This window comes from Dermacentor albipictus, chromosome 1, assembly GCF_038994185.2.
Source record: "Dermacentor albipictus isolate Rhodes 1998 colony chromosome 1, USDA_Dalb.pri_finalv2, whole genome shotgun sequence".
Taxonomy (NCBI): Eukaryota; Metazoa; Arthropoda; class Arachnida; order Ixodida; family Ixodidae; genus Dermacentor; species Dermacentor albipictus.
The window spans coordinates 454,719,960-454,740,556 of record NC_091821.1 but is presented as its reverse complement, the minus strand read 5'-3'; the positions used below and the strand labels follow the sequence as shown (position 1 = coordinate 454,740,556).

General features: G+C 49.8%; 1 protein-coding gene across 1 annotated transcript in view; it reads left to right on the top strand.

Moving 5' to 3' along the window:
• The window catches only part of LOC139059313 (alpha-(1,3)-fucosyltransferase C-like), a 36,576-nt gene extending 16,514 nt beyond the window's left edge, over nucleotides 1-20,062 (top strand). The window contains exons 3-4 of the mRNA XM_070537540.1: nucleotides 1,730-2,102; nucleotides 17,448-20,062. Coding sequence (XP_070393641.1) covers nucleotides 1,730-2,102; nucleotides 17,448-18,129 — 1,055 coding nt within the window. The 3' untranslated portion in view covers nucleotides 18,130-20,062. The remainder of the gene's footprint in view (nucleotides 1-1,729; nucleotides 2,103-17,447) is intronic.
• The last annotated feature ends 535 nt before the right edge of the window (nucleotides 20,063-20,597 follow it).

Here is a 20,597-nt window from a genome sequence, read left to right as displayed (position 1 = left end):
CATTTACAGAAACTTACGTGCATGTTTTCATATTGCACGATTCTTGACAGTGAATCCCTGTTTAAATATTGCGCAGTTCCACTCTTTTCGATACTAATGCCACCTGAATTATTGCTAGCGCCGTAATCCAGCTGGAAATTAAAGCTATAAACTTTAGTTCACCTCTTCGGTTTTTGGCCAGCAGTTCATTCTGTTTGTTCCAACTCAAAGGCGAATTGAAGGCACAACTGCCGCTTCTTCGCACGAGCAAAATGCGAAAAGGTTTCAAGTTTTCCTCAGAGCCCAGGGTTCCTCCAAGCAATAGCATTTGATAACTCAGCGTCGAGCTGCTTTCGAGTAAATTGAGAGGGAAAGAGAGAGAGCCGAAGAAAAATAACATGTTTATTTTAGAAATTAAGCCTATAGGAACGGCATCCCTATTTTAAAGCCTTGAGTTCGGGCCGCCTCTTGGGCACTCGATCGCGACCAGCCAAATCTGATCCTCTAAGTAGGAGCTGGCAATATTCACACAGAAAAATGCCTCGGGTAGAGCGAGGCGTGCACTAAAGCTAGCTCAGAACGTGGCTCAGCAAACACCAATAACATCATGAGTATATCAGAAAAGAAATTGTTCGCTTTACTCTATGAATATGTGGTGTCCAAATCCACGTCTGAGTGGCAGTTCTCACCAGGAATTCTTTACTCTTGCAGCGGAGGCAGTTTATAGCCAGAAAAATATGCGGCGAGATTTGGACACAATCTACACCATCTACGTATAAGACACCATTAAATGTTTTGGCTATGTTCTTGGCTACTTTTATCTCAGAAACAAATTGGGTCTAGCTATATTCGGGCTGCATTTTGCGATCATTTGGCTACGTTTCGTTTGGACTATCTGGCAACCCTATTTTCTACTCCCAACAGTACCCCATGGCTACGCGTTTTCCATGGGCGCGTTCGTCGAAACGACGCCCATGTCCCTCCGCCGCGCATTAATCGCGCTAAAAATCGAGCAATGTGGCTCCAGCGTAAGTAGTTCTTTACGAACGTTTTGGCAGTTTACTTTGAGAAATTTAGTTAGTCCATAAGGCATTTGCGCCAGGCGGAGTGCCTACAGGAATGAGGCTGTATGCTATACTTCCTCACACATGCATCCGCCCATGACGACCACGTGTATAAATGTGTTTGTCCTTGATCCGTGGGGGGCTATCTGCCCGTTGCATCTGTCGCAGTGCGCGTGCTGCGCCATATTCGGCATTATGACAAACACTGTCCTAGAACAGTGCCGCCACAGCAGCTGGAAAATTGGTTTGTGTTTGAGTTTCGTGCTTTTGGTCTTTGCTGACGGCCTAGCTGAATGAGGATGTATGCTGCCCTTCCGCACACCTGCGTGCGCGCGTGAAGTGCGTCGCTTGTGGCGGTGGTACTTGTGTGACGTCGTCTAAGCTAACTTGGGGTGGTGGTTGGTACTTGTCTAATGTCCGCACTAGCTTCACTGTACATCCTATTTCACAGGGTGTAATGGAGGCTGTTTTTTTAGTACGTAGGTAATGAAATCTGGTTGTTAGTCTGCGCCATTGCGTCTATTTTCATTTTTCCATCATTTAGCGCTTCTGCAGTTAAGTAAGCAAACGTGACGCTTTAAAAAAATTCGAAATTTAGGTGCATGCGATGTCCAGCGTCTAAAATTAGATGTGAGGTTACTTTTCCACGCGCCCATAGAAAAAGTAAAGATCGTTCCTTTCCACAGAGAGCCCACAAGGAAATAATGCCTGGACGCCCTTCTACCGCCGCACGAGACCAGACGGGCAGCCAGATCTGCCGAGAATCCTCTTCTGGACGACCATTTATGGTTACTGGCTTTGGAATCTCACGGAGGAGGGAGTGGCCGAACTAGAGTACAAAGGGTGTCCCGATCGCTGCATTATCGCCAACGACCGAAGCACGCTGAATATCAGTGACGCCGTTGTCTTCCACGGCCACGAACTAAACCCCACACGCTTGCCCAAAGAGCGGGCGCCTTTCCAGAAGTGGGTCTACTATTCCCGCGAACCTCCGTGGCACTGCCCGGTTGCCTGGCTCAAAGGTCTCACCAATACTATCAACTGGACCATGACTTACAGGTGGGTGCTGTCCTAAGCTATTACTCTTTTTTAATGCGTTAGCATTCTTAGAGTACTTCATGCACTTTCCGAGGGCTATCTATCTATGTATATAACCATGTTCCCACCCATCTAGGTCACTGGGAAGTACGTGGTCGAACGCGTAGCGTGTTGGGCTGCTGTGCTGAGGTAACACGGTTCGAAACCGACCATCCGACAAACTTGGGCCACTAAGAAGTGGCAACGTGTACACACGTGCCGCTCTTCAACAGTCCACTTTCACGCCGACATGACGCAGGCGAGACTTTCACGAAGGCGAGACTGGGTACCGCTGTTTGAAAGCTCTTTGACGCCGGCTTGGAGCACTGGGTATGTGCAACTCGGTCTGTGCCACTCTGTAATGATGAAAAGGATGGCTTAAATTTGTCCCACACTTAGTGGAATAAAACCCCCGTCACAAGGGTTCCTCAAGTACAGCGACCTGGCACTTTGGCAGGCTGCGACACAAATGCGCTGGGTTTGTACAGTTCATTAATGAACATCTTTCACACCGACGCTTTGGAGAGCTGCGCGATGGGTATGTGCCAATTGTCAATTTTCAATGAGGATACAGGACGTTCCTGTTGAGTACTCGCATGGCGACCTCAAGAAGTATTTGAGCGAACAAGGCGTCATATCTGCTAAAAGGCAAGTTTTGTACGTCCTGCACGAAGATGGCGTAGTAACGGAAACCCGAACACGCTCGGTCATCCTGGAATTCTCTAAGGACGCCCCTTTACCAAACCGAGTGTCGCTTGGATTCTGCAATTATCCCATGACGGAATACATGGGGTCTGCTACTCAATGTTTCAGATGTCAAAGACATGGACATATAGCGAAATATTGTAAAGGCCCCATCCGCTGGAAGATATGCGCTGGTGCACATACGCATAAGGAGTGTACGTCACGTTCCGAGCCTTGGTGTGCAAACTGTGGAGCAGAGCATGCTGCGTCATACGGCGGGTGTCCTAAAAAAAGCAGCCACTCTTGCACGGGCGATGGAGCAAATCCAAGGAAAAGTGCGGAAATGACGAGAACGACCACTGAATCCGGATGTGATATATACATCTACAAACCAAAAACAACATGACACGGTGCAGCGCAGCGACACGGCTTTGAAAAAGTCCTTCGCCTCAGTCGTGAGAGAAAACCAGCAAAGGCCTTCAACTGCAAAGAGTCAAGCAAAGCCCTCAAGTGATATAACCTATAGCCCACAACAGCAACAAGTGTCCCCGAGGTCGCAGCAGAAGAACAGGAAGAACTAAGAAAAGCTGTTAGATGGTAGCACTGCAAATGAGATATCAAGTATGCTGAAGTACGCCGAGGATGGCCGAGTGGCTGACATGATCAAAAGCTTTGGTTAAGTCTATGCCCAATATTGGTCTCGTATCTTTGGTCTGTCGTTTCTCTATAATACCCTGTTGGAGCCTTATCATGCTATCTTGAGCGCTAAAGTGCGGTCTGAAACCTACCATCTCGTGAGGCCAGATGCTGTTTTCTTCCGCGAATTGAATTTGTCGCGTGTGAATTACCTTCTCCGTTAATTTGGCTAGGCACGAGGTCAGTGAGATTGGCCTAAGATTTTCTATACCCGAGATTTTGTCCTTCTTATCGAATAAAATGATGTTGGCGTGTTTCCAATCTTTAAGGACTTCCCCGGATTCCCACACTTTGTTCAGATAAGCTGTAACGTGAACTATAGAGTCGTCGTCTAAGTTCCTTAGCATAACGTAGGTGATCTTGTCTGGGCCAGGGGCTGTGTTCCTTTTGAAGTCAAAGAGCGCGGCTCTGACATCTGCTACTAGAATGGACTCGTCCAGTAGCGGATTCTCCACTCCCTGATATTCTCTATCCGCTGCCGGGCATGCGGGGCCCATATAGATTCCTTTAAGTCGGTTGACGAGCTTTTCATCGGTTCCGTCAAATTTGCATCTTGCCTCGATTTGCTCTATATTGCGTGGGTTTGGTATTGGTGGGGTCCACGAGGTGGCGCAGCATTTGCCACGCGTTGGGACGGCTCATATTCTTCTCTAGCTCGTCGCATTTTTGATCCTACCTTCTCTCTCCTAGTTTGAATGCGTAGTTCTCTATTTCTTTTTTGTGCTCGCCTATTTTCTGCTTTAGGTTCCGGTTCCAATTCTGGCGCTTTAGCTTGTTCTCGAGGGTTCTTTTTCGGTTCCACATATTCCTAAGCTTGTTGCCTAATCTGAATGGGAAGTCATCTCCCTCTACCGTTTCGTTGGCCTGTTTCACGTGTGAGACGACGGTTGAGATCCACTCTGTTATGTCTCCGATTTCGCCTAAGTCTGCATTTGACCTGATATCCCTGAATTTCTCGTGGCCTGCTTTGGCTTATGTACGGGAACCCCTAGTTACCTATCGATTTGGATTTCGATTATAAAGTGATCGCTGCCGAGGTGTTCCCTACGATCTTCTACTCGCCCTGTGCCCTAGTGTTAGGTCCGGTGTTGTGTCACGGCAGAAAGTATTACCCGTCCTAGTTGGTTCATTCGGGTCCTTTAATAGCGAGAGTCCTGTCTTCTGAATCGCTTGCCACAGCAGTCTACCTTTCCTCTCGATTTTGGTGTAGCCCCATTCATGATGCTTTGCATTAAAGTCCCCTTTTAAGAGCAGGGGGCACAATTGTGCTCTCCTCAACGCTTTATTAAATGTGGCCTCGAACTGTGCCTTTTGGTGACAAGGGGGGGGGGTGTCGGGCTGTATGCGGTCAGGACGAATATGCTTCCCCTTTTCTTTTAGCTGGTAAGGACTTCTACGAGTACGGCTTCTACTTCGTCCGTACTCGCGTCATGTTCAGTTACCGTTGTTATTCTTAACTAGGGTGGCTACTCTGGATTTCTCATCCCTCCCGCTGTCGAGTGTGTGGTACCCTGAAATTGTGACTGGGGGTTTTCCTGTTTCTTGTAACGTCACAGCAGCAGAGGCTTTCCTTGATTTAGAATGTGCTGTTGCAGCAATGCCTTTTTCTTTTTTAAGCCCCTGCAGTTCCACTGCCAAATTACACTTCCTGTCCTGGCCATGGTGAGGGAGAGAACGGGGCTTCCGGGCTTGAGGGAGGCTCCGCATCTAGATGAGCTCGTTCTTCGCCTCCTAGCATGGTCAGATGTGCGTTTATATGATTTGATATAGCCTGGACTTTCTTATCTATGATAGCAATTTGATTAGCATGGTTTCTTCGTGTTCCTTGAGGCGTGCCTCTAGTTCGTCCTCGTTAATCTTTCTGTTTTTTATTTTTTCTTCTCTCGGGTGGAGCCGTTTCGTGCCCCTCTGCCTTTCTTGTTGCGGTACCTACCGTTTTTACCACCATGCTGCAATTGTCCTGCGTCTTGGAGGTCCCTATTCTCTAGACTGGGGTAAACGGCCTTGCAGGCGCCACCTGCGTAGCTCGCACTGTTGGGTTCGTTAGCTGCTAAACTTGCTCTTTGAGTTGGTTTACTGTTTCCGTTAGGGTTTTGATTATTTCTTTTAGTTGACTATTTTTCTCATCTTGTTTTTCTCTCTTTCTTAAATAAAATAGCCTGTGCCTCTAATTCTGGTGCCCTACCTTGGGAGACCGCGCTTGCGAAGCTAACAGGCATACCAGAATGGGTCCTCTTGTCCCCAGGTTTCTGGAGGCCCGGCCAGTGGGTCTGGTCGACCCTGGGTGCGGCCTGGATGCACTTCTGTCCCTGGACTCGAATCGTTGCTTTGGCCGTAGACAGTAGCGTGACCCTGGTTGTCGGCCTGCTTCTACCCGCGGTCGCTCCTCCCTTTTCTTGTTCGGCCCTGGCCTCGGCCCGGGCCGCGTCGCATTGTTTATTCCAGTGGGGCTTCCTGTAGAGTTCCCCGCATGTCGGGTCCCCTAACTGGTGCTCCTTCCCGCAGAGGAGACAGGTCGGCTAGCCGGCGTGCTCCTCCGGCTGATTTCATAGCCCACAGCCTCTGCAGAGGGTGCTTGTTGGATCTGTGCAGACGTCTTGCCTGTGTCCAATCTTGCCGCATGCGTAGCACACGTCGTACTTTTTCCTGTATAGGTGACATGCAATCCATTGACTGAAAAATTTTACAGCCTTCGGTACTTTCAGGCACTTAAAGTTAATGATGATATATTCGGATGTCCTTCCTAGCCTTCTTACTGCCGTATACGTTGGGTTCTGTGGGTTGTCCAACGCCTTGTGAATTTGTTATACCGTCAGCTCCAGGTTATTCCCGTTGATGGCGTCTTTGTCCCCTTCGGGCATCACCGTGTGGGCTGGCATTTCCATATCTTCTCCGGCTCGGATGTTCTTGATTTTGGTGAAAGCTTCTGCCCTTTCGTTGTTCGGAGTTGATATTAGAATCGTTTGGTTGATTTTGTTGAAGACAACGTCCTCTTCTGCAATGGGGGGTAGCCCGGCCGCCTCAAGGATGGCGTTTCCGACGAGAACCCTCAGCTTCTTTATGCTGTCGATTCCGCCGGCTGGTCGGAGGGTAATCTTCTCTGTACTCGATGGCAGGCGAAATTGAAGTTTGTCTGCCATGGCCTTGTTTTTCTTCAGGTTTACGGGTTTTCGTTCCCTTCTTGCTAATAATTCTTCCACCTTCTCCTCCGGGACGTATCTGCCGCCTATGAAGCGGCACCAGCCCCCTCAGGTTTCTTCTTTATCGGCGAAAGCGCCGACGTTCATCTTTTCTCCTTCCTGCTCTCCTGCGTGGGGAGGTCTTCTTTCTGCATGATTTCCATCCGAGGACGTTGGCTGTACGTCCCTTCCGGCAGTTGCCCCAGCTAATGCGGCTCCGTTTCTTCGCGCTTCTGCCGGCGTCTCCGCCGACGCTGAAACTACTAGCCGTGGCTGTGTCATGCTTGGGCCGGCGCAGCAGTTGTGCGGGCTGCTACGCGCCTACGCCGCTAGCTGCTACGCCGTTGCGTTCCCTCGGTGCTAGGCTTAGCTGGTGGAGTGGCCACCTCGAAAATTCAAGCTCTTGCAGAGATTAGAGAAGTGGTCCTACCGTGGTGATGACGGTAGTTCCGTGATCACCTGGTGTTCGCGGTTCTTCTCGTTCTTGAATTTCACTGTTGGACTGAAACCATAGAGAAAGCTGAAACTTCCGAAGATATGGACATTTACGTCAGAGCTCGATGTGAAGGCGACCTCTACACCGCGCCCCCTAGCGTCTATGCGTTGTCCTATGGCGCAATTGTAGATGCGGTAGTTGCTTACCGCGCCGAGCAGCGTCTGCTTGTTGTATAATGGCGCAGTTGTAGATGCGGTAGTTGCCGACGGCGCCGAGCAGCGTCTGTGTGTTGTCTTATGGCACAACTGTAGATGCGGTAGTTGCTGACGGCGCCGGGCATTGTCAGTGTTACTCGATTACCGAACGCGAGTACCTCGCCCTCATTTGAGTGGTGGGCAAGTTCCGACCCTACATATATGGTAGACCTTTTACAGTTACAACCCATCAACACCCCCTTTGTTGGCTTTCTTCCCTCAAGGATCCCACCAGACGCCTCGGCCGCTGGGCCCTACGGCTGTAGCAATACACATACGCTATGGTCTACAATTCGGGTCGGCTACATCAGGACACCGACTGCCCGTCTCGTCATCCCGTTGATGCACCGGACGGTTTAGTGGATGTCGCACCGATCTGCGTTCTTTCGCTCTCCGCCTTGCAACACATTGGGGCTAAACAACGACGCGATGAATCGTTACGGCCCGTTATCGAAAGGCTGCTCTCCGATCCGTCTGACCCATCCCTTCACATGTTTGTGCTACAAAATGGCATCCTGCATCGCTGCAACATGCACCCCGACGGGCCCGAGCTACTAACCGTAATTCTGTCTCATCTTCGACAGAATGTACTCCAGCAACTTCACGTCATTCCCACCGCTGGACACCTCGGCGTCACTCGAACCTATCATCAAATTTGGCGACGCTTTTTCTGGCCCCATCTCAAACGCTCTGTCTGGTGCTATGTTTCCGCGTGTGAGTCGGGTCAACGCCGGAAAAGACCAGCTGTGCATCCTGCTGGTCTGCTGCAGCCTTTGAATATACCTACCGACCCCCTTTTTTCGTGCTGGCGTTGATCTTCGCGGACCATACCCTATGTAACAACACGGAAATAGGTGGATTGCCGTCGCTACGGACTATACAACTCGCTATGCCATTACTAGAGCCCTACCGACCAGCTGCGCTACAGACGTCACTGACTTCTTACTTCACGGTGTTATCTTACACCACGGTTCACCTCATCAACATCTCATCGATCGCGGAAGATACTTTCTTGCCAAAGTTATTGACGACTGACTTCGATCATGTGCTACTAAACACAAACTTACTACCACTTACCTTCTCAAACTAACGGTCTTACCGAACGCCTGAACCGCACATTAAGTGACATGTTAACAATGTATGTTTCCTCCGATCATGGCGACTCGTACACTGCTCTACCATTTGTTACGTTCGCCTACAATTCCTCGCACCACGACACAGCTGGCTACTCTCCCTTCTATCTCCTATTCGGCCGTGAGCCGACTTTGCATTACCAGACTCTCCTTTCGACCACACTCGACTCGCCGGCAGAGTACACTCGGGATGTCATAGCCACAGCGACTAAGCACAGACACGCCTGAAGTGCCGTTACAACCAGCGCCAACATGACCTGGACTACGAACCCGATGCTCTTGTGCTAATTTGGTATCCAACTCGGTGTGTTGGTCTTTCGGAGAAATTCCTCTCGCGATATTGCGGCTCTTACCGCATCTTTTGCCAGGTGACCCCTGTCCCATCTGGTCTCCACTGGATGGCACCGTGCCTTCACTTTCTCTGACATCATTCACGTCAGCCGTGTCAAACCTTACCTTTCTCAGACCGATGAACCGCACCAATAAGGTGATTTTTCCGACAGGGGTGGTGTCACAGTGCGTAATGTGGGAAGAAGAGGACGCTGATAGTGGCCTTGGTGATGACGAAGAAGAGTTTAGTATTATCGCTGCTCTAATCTTTTTGGTTCCACCATTAAAAGCCATGTGTGAACATACGCACGCTTCTTCCTTCCCGTAACAATATTTACGTAAGCGTCCTGTACTCTTTAATTACGTAATAACTCTATGACTGCTGGTATCTATACCAAATCAAATGCCTTTTCGTAATCTAAGAAAGCCATACAGACAGGCAGATTGTACTCTGCGGATTTTTCGATTACGTGATTGATGCCATGGAAGTGATCCATTGTAGAGTATCCCTTCCTGAAACCACCTGTTCTCTTGGTTGACTAAAGTCCAGTGTTGCCCTTATTCTATTGGATATTATTTTGGTGACCGATTCCCATAATACTGGAAGTAAGCTAACGACCTTTAATTTTTCATTTCTTTAATGTCTCTCTTTTTGTGGATTTGTATAATGCTGACATTCTTCCAGTTCTCTGGGACCCTTGAAGTCGATAGACAGTTCGTATAAAGGGCAGGTAGTTTTTCAAGCATTAAGTATCCCCCATTTTTGATTAAATCGACTGGTAGTCCATCTTCTCCTGCCGCTTTTCCCCCATTTCTTTTCTTGCAAGGCCATTCTAACTTCATCGCTAGTTATAGAAGGAGCTTCTGTAACCTGTTCATTACTACTTCGAATGGAGGTATCGTGGCTGCTTTGGGCACTGTACAGATCCGCATATAATTCTTCCGCTGCTTTTATTATAGCTTCGAGATTGCTGATGATATTACCCTGCTTATCTTTCAGTACATACATCTTGGTTTGTCCGATATCAAGTTTCCTTCTCAATGATTTCAGGCTGCTTCCATTTTTAATGCTTCCTCAGTCTTTCTCACGTTATAAATTCGAATATCCCTTATCTTCTTGTTGATAAGTTTGGACAGTTCCGCGAATTCTACGTAATCTCTTGAGTTGAACACTTTCCTTGTCGTTTCTTTATTAGGTCTTTTATTACTTGGGAGAGTTTACCTACTGGTTGCCTTGATGCCTTACCTCCCACTTCAATTGCTGCTTCTGAAGCCAGCCTAGTTAAAGTTTCATTCATTGCCTCTATGCCTTCTTCATCTCTCTGTTCTAATGCTGCATATTTGTTTGCAAGTGCCAACCTGAACTGGTCTGCTTTTACACTTACTGTGTCTAGATTTTCATGTTTTTTCTTGACTAATTTCACTCCTTCTCTCTTCAAATTGAGGCGAATCCTAGCGCTCACTCATCTATGGTCACTGCACTTTACCCTACCTAACACTTCTACATCCTGTACGACACTGCGATCGGCAGAAAGTATGAAATTCATGTTGTTTCTTGTTTCACCATTAGGGTATTTGCAGCTCCACTTTTTCTTCCTACGCTTCCCGAAAGGTGTTCATTATTCTCAGCTTATTCCTTCCACAAATTCTACCAGCATCTCGCCTCTAGTGTTCCCAGAATCCACGCCGTAGTTGCCAATTGTTTGTTCACTACCCTGCTTTTCCCCATTTTTGCATTAAAGTCGCCCATGACTACAGTATGCTCAGTTTCTTTTTCGCATTGCTAATTCAATATCTTCATAAAACTGTTCTATTTCTTCATCACCATGACTGGAGCCATAGGTTTGCACTACCACTACCTTTATTCTTTACCTCCGATTAAACTCTATTACGACTACAGCTACCCTCTCATTAATGCTGTAGAATTCATCAATGTTGCCCGCTATGCCCATCCTACACCATATTGATTCTTATCTAGGAGACCTCTATAGCAGAGGACATGTCCCTTATTCAGCAATGTGTAAGCCTCACCAGTTCTTCTAATCTCACTAAGGCCGATGATATCCCAAACAAGGTCTGATAATTTCTCAAAGAGTAGTGGTAAGCTAGCCTCGCTCAAGAGGGTTCGGGTGTTAAATGTTGCAAGTGTAATGAAGAAGAAGAGCGCAGGAACAAGGCCAGCCAGATCGTCTCTTCCATGCCTGCTGTGCAACCAGTGGGCCAGCCGGATCGCCAGTGCTTGGCACGAGTGTGAGCCGTTCGAGCTACCAGCTGTTCCTGCTCTGCGTCACCTGCCTCCTCGCTTACGAAGAGACGTTACCATCGGAACTGTTCAGTGCACCCATTACAATTGGTGGAAGGTGCGGGGTACTCAAGAACATCTACACCCTGGAACTCCGGTCTCGGACTCTGCCTCCCGTCATGCCTGACTCTCGCCAGCCGACGGCGCCGCCACCCCCCATTGCCTGCTCTGGCGCTGTCCCGCAACGCCATCCAGCGGTTTTCAGCGGTACGGACGAACAGGACGTCAATGACTGGTTGGCTACGTACGAACGGGTGAGCTTGCACAATCGATGAGATGATACCGCAAAGTTAAATGCCGTCATATTCTACCTAGCAGGAGTGGCTCACCTGTGGTTTAAGAATCACGAAGCCGACTTTCACTCCTGGTCCGCGTTCAAGACCAGTTTCGCTGCAGTTTTCGGTCGCCCTGCCGTCCACAAGTTGCGCGCCGAGCAGCGGTTACGAGAGCGAGCGCAACAACCCGGTGAAACATTCACCTGTTACATCGAAGAGGTTCTCGACCTGTGCAAACGTGTGGATGCTTCTATGCCCGAAAATGAGAAATTAAAGCACATTTTGAAGGGCATCGCCGATGACATTTTTCAAATGTTGATCGCCAAGAGTCCGCGCACCGTAGCAGAGCTCATCAACTTGTGCCAAAGCTACGACGAGTTGCGAAGGCAACGCGCTTTGACCAGGCGCCCCTCAGTGGCTGACGAGGCCCTCTCTTCCATGACCGTCCTCCCTGATCGCTCCCCCCTGCTCACACAAATCCAAGCTTTCATGCGGGAGGAAATTGCACGTCAGCTCTCTCTAATGCCCTTTGCTGAGCTACCACAACAGCAGCCGCTGCCTTCACAGCCTCATACACAGCTCACCCCTACGCTCCGGCGGGTTATTGAAGAGCAAGTTGCTGAGGCCCTACCTATGCAGTAGCAGCAGTACCCTGTCGCCGCGCCACTTACCTACGCAACCGTCGCCGCGCGGCCTCAAGTTGCTGAGGCTCTACCAATGCAGCATCAGCTGTACCCTGGCGCCGCGCCACCTACTTACGCATCCGTCGCCGCGCACCCTCCTCGTCAACTACTCGTCGCGCTACATCCACGGCCGCTACCACCCGTTCGTCATCCCGTTCATCGACCTGCTCCTGCGTTTGCTAATCCTTGGCGCACACACGACAACAGGCCCATATGTTATGCCTGCGGTATTCCCGGCCATGTTGCATGACTCTGCCGCCGCCGCATGCTGCACTCTGATGGGTTGGTGCAGTCGCCTCCCTACGCCGACGTACAACCTTTTCAAGACACTTATCTTAGTCGGCAGTCGAACAGGCCACCAGCCGAGCGCTCGGTCCTTCCACGTCGTTCGCCTTTCCCGCGTCGCCGCTCGTTATCCCCCTTGCGTCAGCGCCCTTCACCCACGCAAGAGGAAAACTAAGCGCCGCAGTTCAGGAGGCAAGAACTGCGTCGCCATCGATCTGTACAAGTCCTCCATTCTCGCCTTCGAACGTTGTCGATCTAACTGTGGACGGCCTCCCTACCGTTGCGCTAATTGATACTGGAGCAGCCGTGTCTGTCCTAAACGAACGCCTCTCTCGCGCCTTACGAAAAGTTACGACGCCAGTTTCTGGGTTTTCTCTTCGCACAGCAAGCGCCCAGCCAGTGCAGCCTTCAGCAGCTTGCACAGCTAGAGTTGTTATTCAGGGTGTTCTCTATATTGTGGAGTTTGTGGTTCTTCAGTCCTGCTCTCACGACGTGATACTTGGGTGGGACTTTCTTTCGCGAAATAACGCCGTCATCAATTGTGCACGTGCTGAAGTCGAATTATCGCCTCTGTGTGACATACCCCTCGTCCTCGCCACATCTATTCCCGCTGAGCTAGTCCTTCGGGAAGACATCACCATACCGACGTACTCGTCTGCCGTTGTTCCCGTCTTCTGTGGCGCTGTCTCTGGCGGCACTGTCCTCTTCACTCCTTCGGAACTCTTCGTAACCCGCAAAGATGTTCCCCTCCCTTTCCCCACGCTTGACATTTCAGCCGGACTCAGTGCCATCGTTGTCTGCAATCCGCTTCCTACAGCCCTGACGCCTCTTGGCGGTGAAGCACTTGGCCATGTTCAGCCTCTTGATGACATGTTTATAACCGACGTGCTGGACGCTTCGTATACAGAGCTCACTGACTTCCGTGCACTTTCCACTTCTGCTCCGCCATCAGGTGACTTATTCACACCTTTCATTGCCGATGACCTTACTTCCGAGCAGCGCTCCCAGCTTCTTCACCTGCTTGCCCAGTTCCGTTCTTTTGATGTCGCTCAGCCTACTCTGGGTCGCACGTCAACCGTCAGCCACCACATCGACACTGGATCCAACGCGCCATTGCGGCAGCGCCCGTACCGCGTATCCGCCAAGGAGCGTCAGGTGATCAGTGAGCACGTGGACGACATGCTTCAACGCGGCGTCATTCGACCTTCCAATAGCCCGTGGGCATCACCGGTGGTTCTTGCCACAAAAAAAGATGGTTCCGTTCGATTCTGCGCCGGTTATCGCCATCTCAATAAGATAACGCGCAAAGACGTATATCCTCTACCGCGCATTGACGACGCTCTGGACAGCTTGCAAGGCGCTAAATTCTTCTCTTCGTTGGATTTACACTCGGGCTACTGGTAGGTCCCGATGTCAGCAGTTGATCGCCTTAAAACTGCATTCATTACGCCAGATGGCTTATACGAATTTAATGTGAAGCCATTTGGCCTATGCAATGCACCTGCTACCTTTGAACGAATGATGGTTGTATCTTGCGCGGCCTAAAATGGAGCACGTGTTTGTGCTATCTCGACGACATCGTTGTGTTCGCCCCTGATTTCAGCACGCATCTTCTTCGCCTTAGGCAAGTGTTGACGTCCTTGACCAACGCAGGCCTGCAACTGAACCTGAAAAAGTGCCAGATCGCCGCGTGCAAGCTCATGATTCTGGGTCACGTCGTATCACAAGATGGCATTTGCCCCGTCCCATCAAAACTTCGTGCCGTGGCAGAATTTCCGAAACCAAAGACACTCAAAGACCTCCGCGCCTTCATCGGCCTCTGTTCTTACTTCAGGCGCTTTGTTCGCAATTTTGCCTCGATAATCTCACCTCTGACACAATTCTTAAGTGGCGCCAACGATCTATCCTCCTGGTCTCCTGCATGCGACACCGCGTTCGTGACTTTACGCCGTCTCCTGACGTCTCCGCCTATACTGCGACACTTCGACCCCACCGCCCCAACTGAAGTGCATACCGATGCCAGTGGTATTGGCCTTGGCGCTGTCCTTGCGCAGCGCAAGCCTGGCTACTCCGAGTACGTCGTTGCTTACGCCAGTCGTGCGCTGACCAAAGCGGAACGCAATTACAGCGTCACAGAAAAAGAATGCCTGGGCACCGTTTGGGCACTCGGGAAGTTTCGCCCCTATGTATACGGCAGGCCTTTCAATGTGGTTACTGACCATCACGCCCTTTGTTGGTTATCCTCTTTAAAAGACCCGTCTGGACGGCTTGCCCGCTGGGCTCTGCGCATTCAAGAATACCACATACACGTCATATACCGCTCAGGTCGCAAGCACACTGACGCTGACGCTCTGTCCAGCTCTCCGCTGCCTGCCGACGCGGCCTCCCTCTCCACCATTGAGACGGTATCCTCGGTCGACATCGACACGTTCGCATCAGAACAGCGCAAGGATCCTTGGGTGGCCTCTCTTTTGGATCTCCTTTCTGGCTCGCCTGCATCTCCCATATCCCACTCCCTGCGTCGCCAGGCTGTCCATTTTGCTGTCCGGGATAAACTCTTGTATCGACGGAACTACCAGCCCGATGGTCGCCAGTGTCTCCTGGTTATCCCTAAGACTTTGCGTTCCGACATGTGCGCGTCTTTCCATACTGACCCACAATGTGCACACGCAGGCGTTTTGAAGACGTATGAGCGCCTGCGGCAGCGTTACTACTGGCGCGGAATGTTTACTTTTGTCCAAAAGTTTGTCCGCTCGTGCCCGCAATGCCAACGCCGCAAATCTCCGCCTCATCCAGCCCACGGATTATTGCAGCCGCTTCCGTGCCCTGCTCGTGCCTTCGACCGTGTGGGAATTGACCTGTACGGGCCCCTACCACTAACACCCACTGGAAAAGGATGGATTATTGTCGCAGTTGACCACCTTACACGCTATGCCAAAACCGCTGCTCTACCTGCAGCGTCCGCGAATGACGTTGCATCCATTCTGCTCCATCGTTTCATTCTTCGTCATGGCCCACCTGCCCCACCAGTCCCACCTGGGACTGGTGGGTGTGGCCCACCTGCCCCACCCACTTGCCCCAGCCCACCAGCTGCTGAGTGATAGAGGCCGTGGGTTTCTGTCGCACGTGGTTGAAGGTCTGCTTGCTCAATGCCGCATAGTTCACCGGACCACCACGGCGTACCATCCTCAAACTAACGGACTTACAGAGCGTTTCAATCGCACCCTTGCTGATATGCTCGCCATGTACGTTTCATCGGAGCATACAAACTGGAACATCATCCTCCCATTTGTCACGTGCGCATATAATACGGCTACACAAAGTACCACAAGATTTTCTCCATACTTTCTTCTATACGGTTGCGATCCTTCCCATACCATCGATACCGTCTTTCCTTATACACCAGACGCGTCAGAATGTGCTCCCGCTTCAGCCGTCGCCCGATACGCTGAGGAATGCCGTCAATTAGCCCGAAAGTTCACCTCCGCTGACCAACAACGACAAAAAGCCAATCGTGATGGCGACTCTACGAATCCGAACTTCGCTCCCGGCACCCTTGTCTTATTGTCCGTGCCTTCTACCACGCCTGGACTTTCGACGAAACTTCTCTCGCAGTATGATGGACCATACCGCATCGTCGAACGGACCTCTCCCGTCAACTATGTCATAGAGCCGCTTACATCGACATCCGACAAGCGCCGCCGTGGACGGGATGTTGTTCACGTGCGCCGCCTGAAACAATTCTATGACCCGCTCGTCTCCACGTCGTAAGCCGCCAGGATGGCTCCGCTTTTGCACCGGGGGTAATTGTAATGAAGAAGAGCACAGGAACAAGGCCAGCCAGATCGTCTCTTCCATGCCTGCTGTGCAACCAGTGGGCCAGCCGGATCGCCAGTGCTTGGCACGAGTGTGAGCCGTTCGAGCTACCAGCTGTTCCTGCTCTGCGTCACGTGCCTCCTCGGTTACGAAGAGACGTTACCATCGGAACTGTTCAGTGCACCCATTACACAAGGGTCAGTTTACATTGGTGGCCTATCCGGCTCCAGATGTTCTTAGCATCCTCTGCTGCGTTGCAGGTCTGACCGTTGCATTGGCCAGGTACTCCGCAGCTGCTGGGGACTGAGGGCCATTGGTTAATCGAATGAGTCATTTGGGAGGGAGTGGCCGAATATTGCACCACGGAGGCCAATTCCTGTCGTGGTGAGGGATTGTCGTCTTGTTGAAACTTCACTCTCGTTCGGAAAGACTTCTCCAATGCTTTAGACATGCAGACAAGACCGAAAGCTGTTTGGTGTTCTTCCGTCCATACACGACTCGTGTATTCTAGGTAAGCGCTGAAAGTTTCTGTTTTTCTCATTTCTCTTTTTTTTTCAGACTACTTTTGTGTGCTATTCAAATTCGCCCAAAATACATAGTGTATCTAGCCGCGGGAGGACGGGAGATTCTGAAACCACGATATTGGAACCTTTGAGAAATACTACGTTCTGCCGACTGCCTCGATCAGCAAAACCCGTATAACGCCGATAATTCAAGCATCTTTTCAGGCACGTGGGATACTCTTGGTTGGAATTCTCCAAGGTGGCCTGACACCGGCAAAAACGTCGAGAGCAAGTGGGGCTACACTAATCAAGGTACAACGGAATTAGGAAAACCCAGCAGGATACTCTCCTGGCTATTTGTAACCTCATTCAAGTGCAGTAATGCAATCGTAGCCGCAAACAGATGAATGCGTGTAATTTGACTGCCACATATCAGGAATACAGATGGTGTCTCACCGATGATCCACGATGCAGTGAACAAGTTAGGTGCTAATTCATGTCATCGGCTGCTCAGAGGCCTATTGCGTTTGACACTACTGATCGCAAATAACCACGACCACTTCTGGAAAATTGATAAATGTGTTGCTCGCCGACTTCAGAACAACGTCGCTTAGAATCAAGACGCGTTACAATGTACGCAATGAGCGTTGACGCACATGTGTGATCCGCACTGCTTTACATCTTTCGCTTAGGCATTACCATACATGCTTGACGCCACTGAGAAGAAACTGTTTTCTCGTCTCATATGCAGGCTCGATTCGGACATCCTGGACACCTACGTCAGGATCACAGACCAAAAGCCAGCTCTAAACCTGTACTCCAAGAAGCCCCTCAAGCGCATCTGGAGGCAAAAGTCCCAGATGGCTGCCTGGGCCGTCAGCAGCTGCAACACGTTCGGAAAGCGCGAGGACTACGTGCGAGAGTTACGGAAATACCTCGACGTAGACGTGTACGGACACTGCGGAGAAAAGCAATGCCCTCGGGAAAACGAGATCGCTTGCTACAAGATGTTCGCAAAAAACTACTTCTTCTACCTGTCCTTCGAGAATTGCATTTGCAAGGACTACGTCACCGAGAAGCTGTTCAAGCTGCTAAATTACGACATCGTCCCTGTCGTGTACGGCGGAGCAAACTACATGAACACTGCGCCTCCGGGATCGTTCATCGACGCCCTAAGCTTCGATTCACCGATGCACTTGGCTCGCCATCTTAAGAAAGTGGCCGAGGACTACAACCTGTACGAGAAATACTTTCAGTGGAAGGGCAAGTACAACGTGAAACCGTTAAATGACTACACCTTCTGCGCACTCTGCCGAAAGCTGCACAGCGAAGACTTCAAGAAGACTTCGGTGGTGTCGGACATCTACCACTGGTGGAACACAACTTCATACTGTCGTGCTTGGAACCGCTGCACTCAGAAGTTCGAGTACTAATCGGCGGTTTGACGTTGTACCGTGGACGTTACTAGGCAGTTTCGGTTTAGCGTTTGCGACCGAAGGTAAAAGCATTACGTACGTAAACAAGTAGCGTCGTCCCCACTGCGCATGTTCGGAACGTTATTGAGTTTCTGCGGTTTACGCGCGCTATGATAACGTAGGTCATTTGGCGAGTTTAACGTCCCTAATGCTTACAGACGATAAGAAATAGCGTTGTCGAACTTGTCGGCACCCATGGCTCCCGCTTCAGCGTGAATTCTCGTGATGGCTACACTCTCACTCGCGTTGATCGCCAGTAACTATTGCAGTGAGCTTTCGCTTTCTCTAAACTCACCTGAAAGGTTAGTTAAATGCGCATAGCACGTTCATTTTTTGAGATCCCTCGGCGATTTTGGTGTCAATACGCCTAATGAGACGCGTCTACATAGAAACAGCAGGAGGGTGGCTAATGGGCTGTCTTGGGTTGGATACGTTTGGCACGAGGCAACCGACGGCGCCCTGTTTTATAACGTTTTCTTTACGTTTGTGTTTCCGCAAGGTAAACTAAAAGGCTCTAAAGGACACGAACCGTAACCTCTCGCAAATGGTGCTTACGTTTAACGTACGTAAGGTGACAAACTCTATTCTAAAACTGCCTATTGTCGCAATCCTTGCTTATTCAATTAATGCGCCAGGTCAGAGCAGTGTTTTGCGTCGGAGGATTGCATACAAGGTTCTTCCAAAGCAGTGGATGTTTAGTTAGGGATCCTATGACGCTTATCTTCACGCCACCGCCGTTGAACGTAACCAAGGTCTCCCTACGTATGGTAGTGTTAGATGTATATAGTTTGTCTACAATAAGACGCGAAGTCGCAACGTTAGATCCGGAAGAAAGGACATTGCAGCAGTATTTGCGACGGTAAGAAATGGACATCCAATGGTGATCAAATGTTCAGGCGCTGAAATTCGCCAGGAAAGTTGCTGCACCAGTCATTGAAATTGTCGAGGTTTGTGTTGGCCAGTATTGCTGAAAACGCCCGCTCTTTTCAGATCTTGGAACCTAAGGTAGCATTCTGCTTCGTCACTACGTTGGAGGGAGACCAACTGAGCACTCTCGACCACTGATAGCTTCACTGCCGCTGAATAGTTGAGCTGCCCGCGTTGAGCGATGCATTTGCACTGTCTGCGACAGAAAATATTCCCCTCCCCGATCGAAAAAAGCGCCCATACAGTCCGACCGTTAGCCACAAGGAACACCACATGAACGCTATCGAGTCATGTTGGTGTGAAGCTGCAAGTCTCGGTCAGTAAGGAAAGTCTTTTTAACGTTAAATAACTGACGACGCTGTCTCTGGTACTTTGGTTTTAGAGTGTGCCTGATCACTCTTGGCAGCTCCAGGCTGACCCGTATTCGCACATACTGTAGGACGATTTGTTGGGGTTAATTTCTTAGGCATACTCCTTACTCATGGCTACAGTCGTCAGCACCAAGCGGCAGACAATATTTTTAACTCACGGAAGCACTCCACTAAAGCCTCTATTCACAAGATATCACAGTACAGGACTCGCAGCGGAATTCAATATGTCTGAGGGAGTCGCTATGCCAAAAAAGAAAGAAAAGCATTGTTGCATTGACAAAAGCAAGTAATCGTCATAACACATTCCTAAAGAAGACTCTCAACCGACTCACGTTGCCGTGTATCTGCTCGTCACACTGTTAACATTTAGGATAGCTACACAGACTCTCTTGGATCGATAGTCCTGGTGACTTGCTGACAGTACTGGTGACGGCTTCCCGCAACAAGCATTGCAAAGTATGTGTTACTCCTAAAGAAGGAGTCGACGGGACTACATCAGAGATCCGTGCAAGCACCTCTTGGTATTCAAGGGAACCTGCTTGCGATGGCAAGAATGACCTTTGCTGAGGTTGACATTTATCGACCGACAAACATTGGTGGCCTACATGACCACCCCGGCAATAGTTGGTGAAAATACCCCTTGGTACAGAAAATATTACTTCCGCCAGGGTTGTCAAATGACGCCGTATACAATAAAATGGGAGCTCCCAACGTATGGTAATCTGCGTGCAAGAAAGGCATAGTTCGTCTGCAGTTCTCTGCCACCATTAAATGCTATAATAAATTGTAATACTAGAAGCAATTCAAAAAATGCCGCTGCACACCTTAGTGAGTAAAATACCAAAAGCAAAGGTTTCGCCACCATTATGTATTATCCTCAAAAGCATATTGAAGAGACCTGCCGTAAAAAGAAAACAACACATATTTGTTAAATTGCAATGAAGGGCCGAGCTTAAAAAAAACACTACTCTGCTTCAGCTGCAACATCCGGTATGCATTTGGTATTTGTAAAAATCGTCATGAACAGTTGCTATATGTCCGAACTTATCATGTAATCTAGCATTTCAGGCACTTTAATCAGATTTCGATTGCTTTGGCATTACAAAATACTGACGTATGTCACGTATG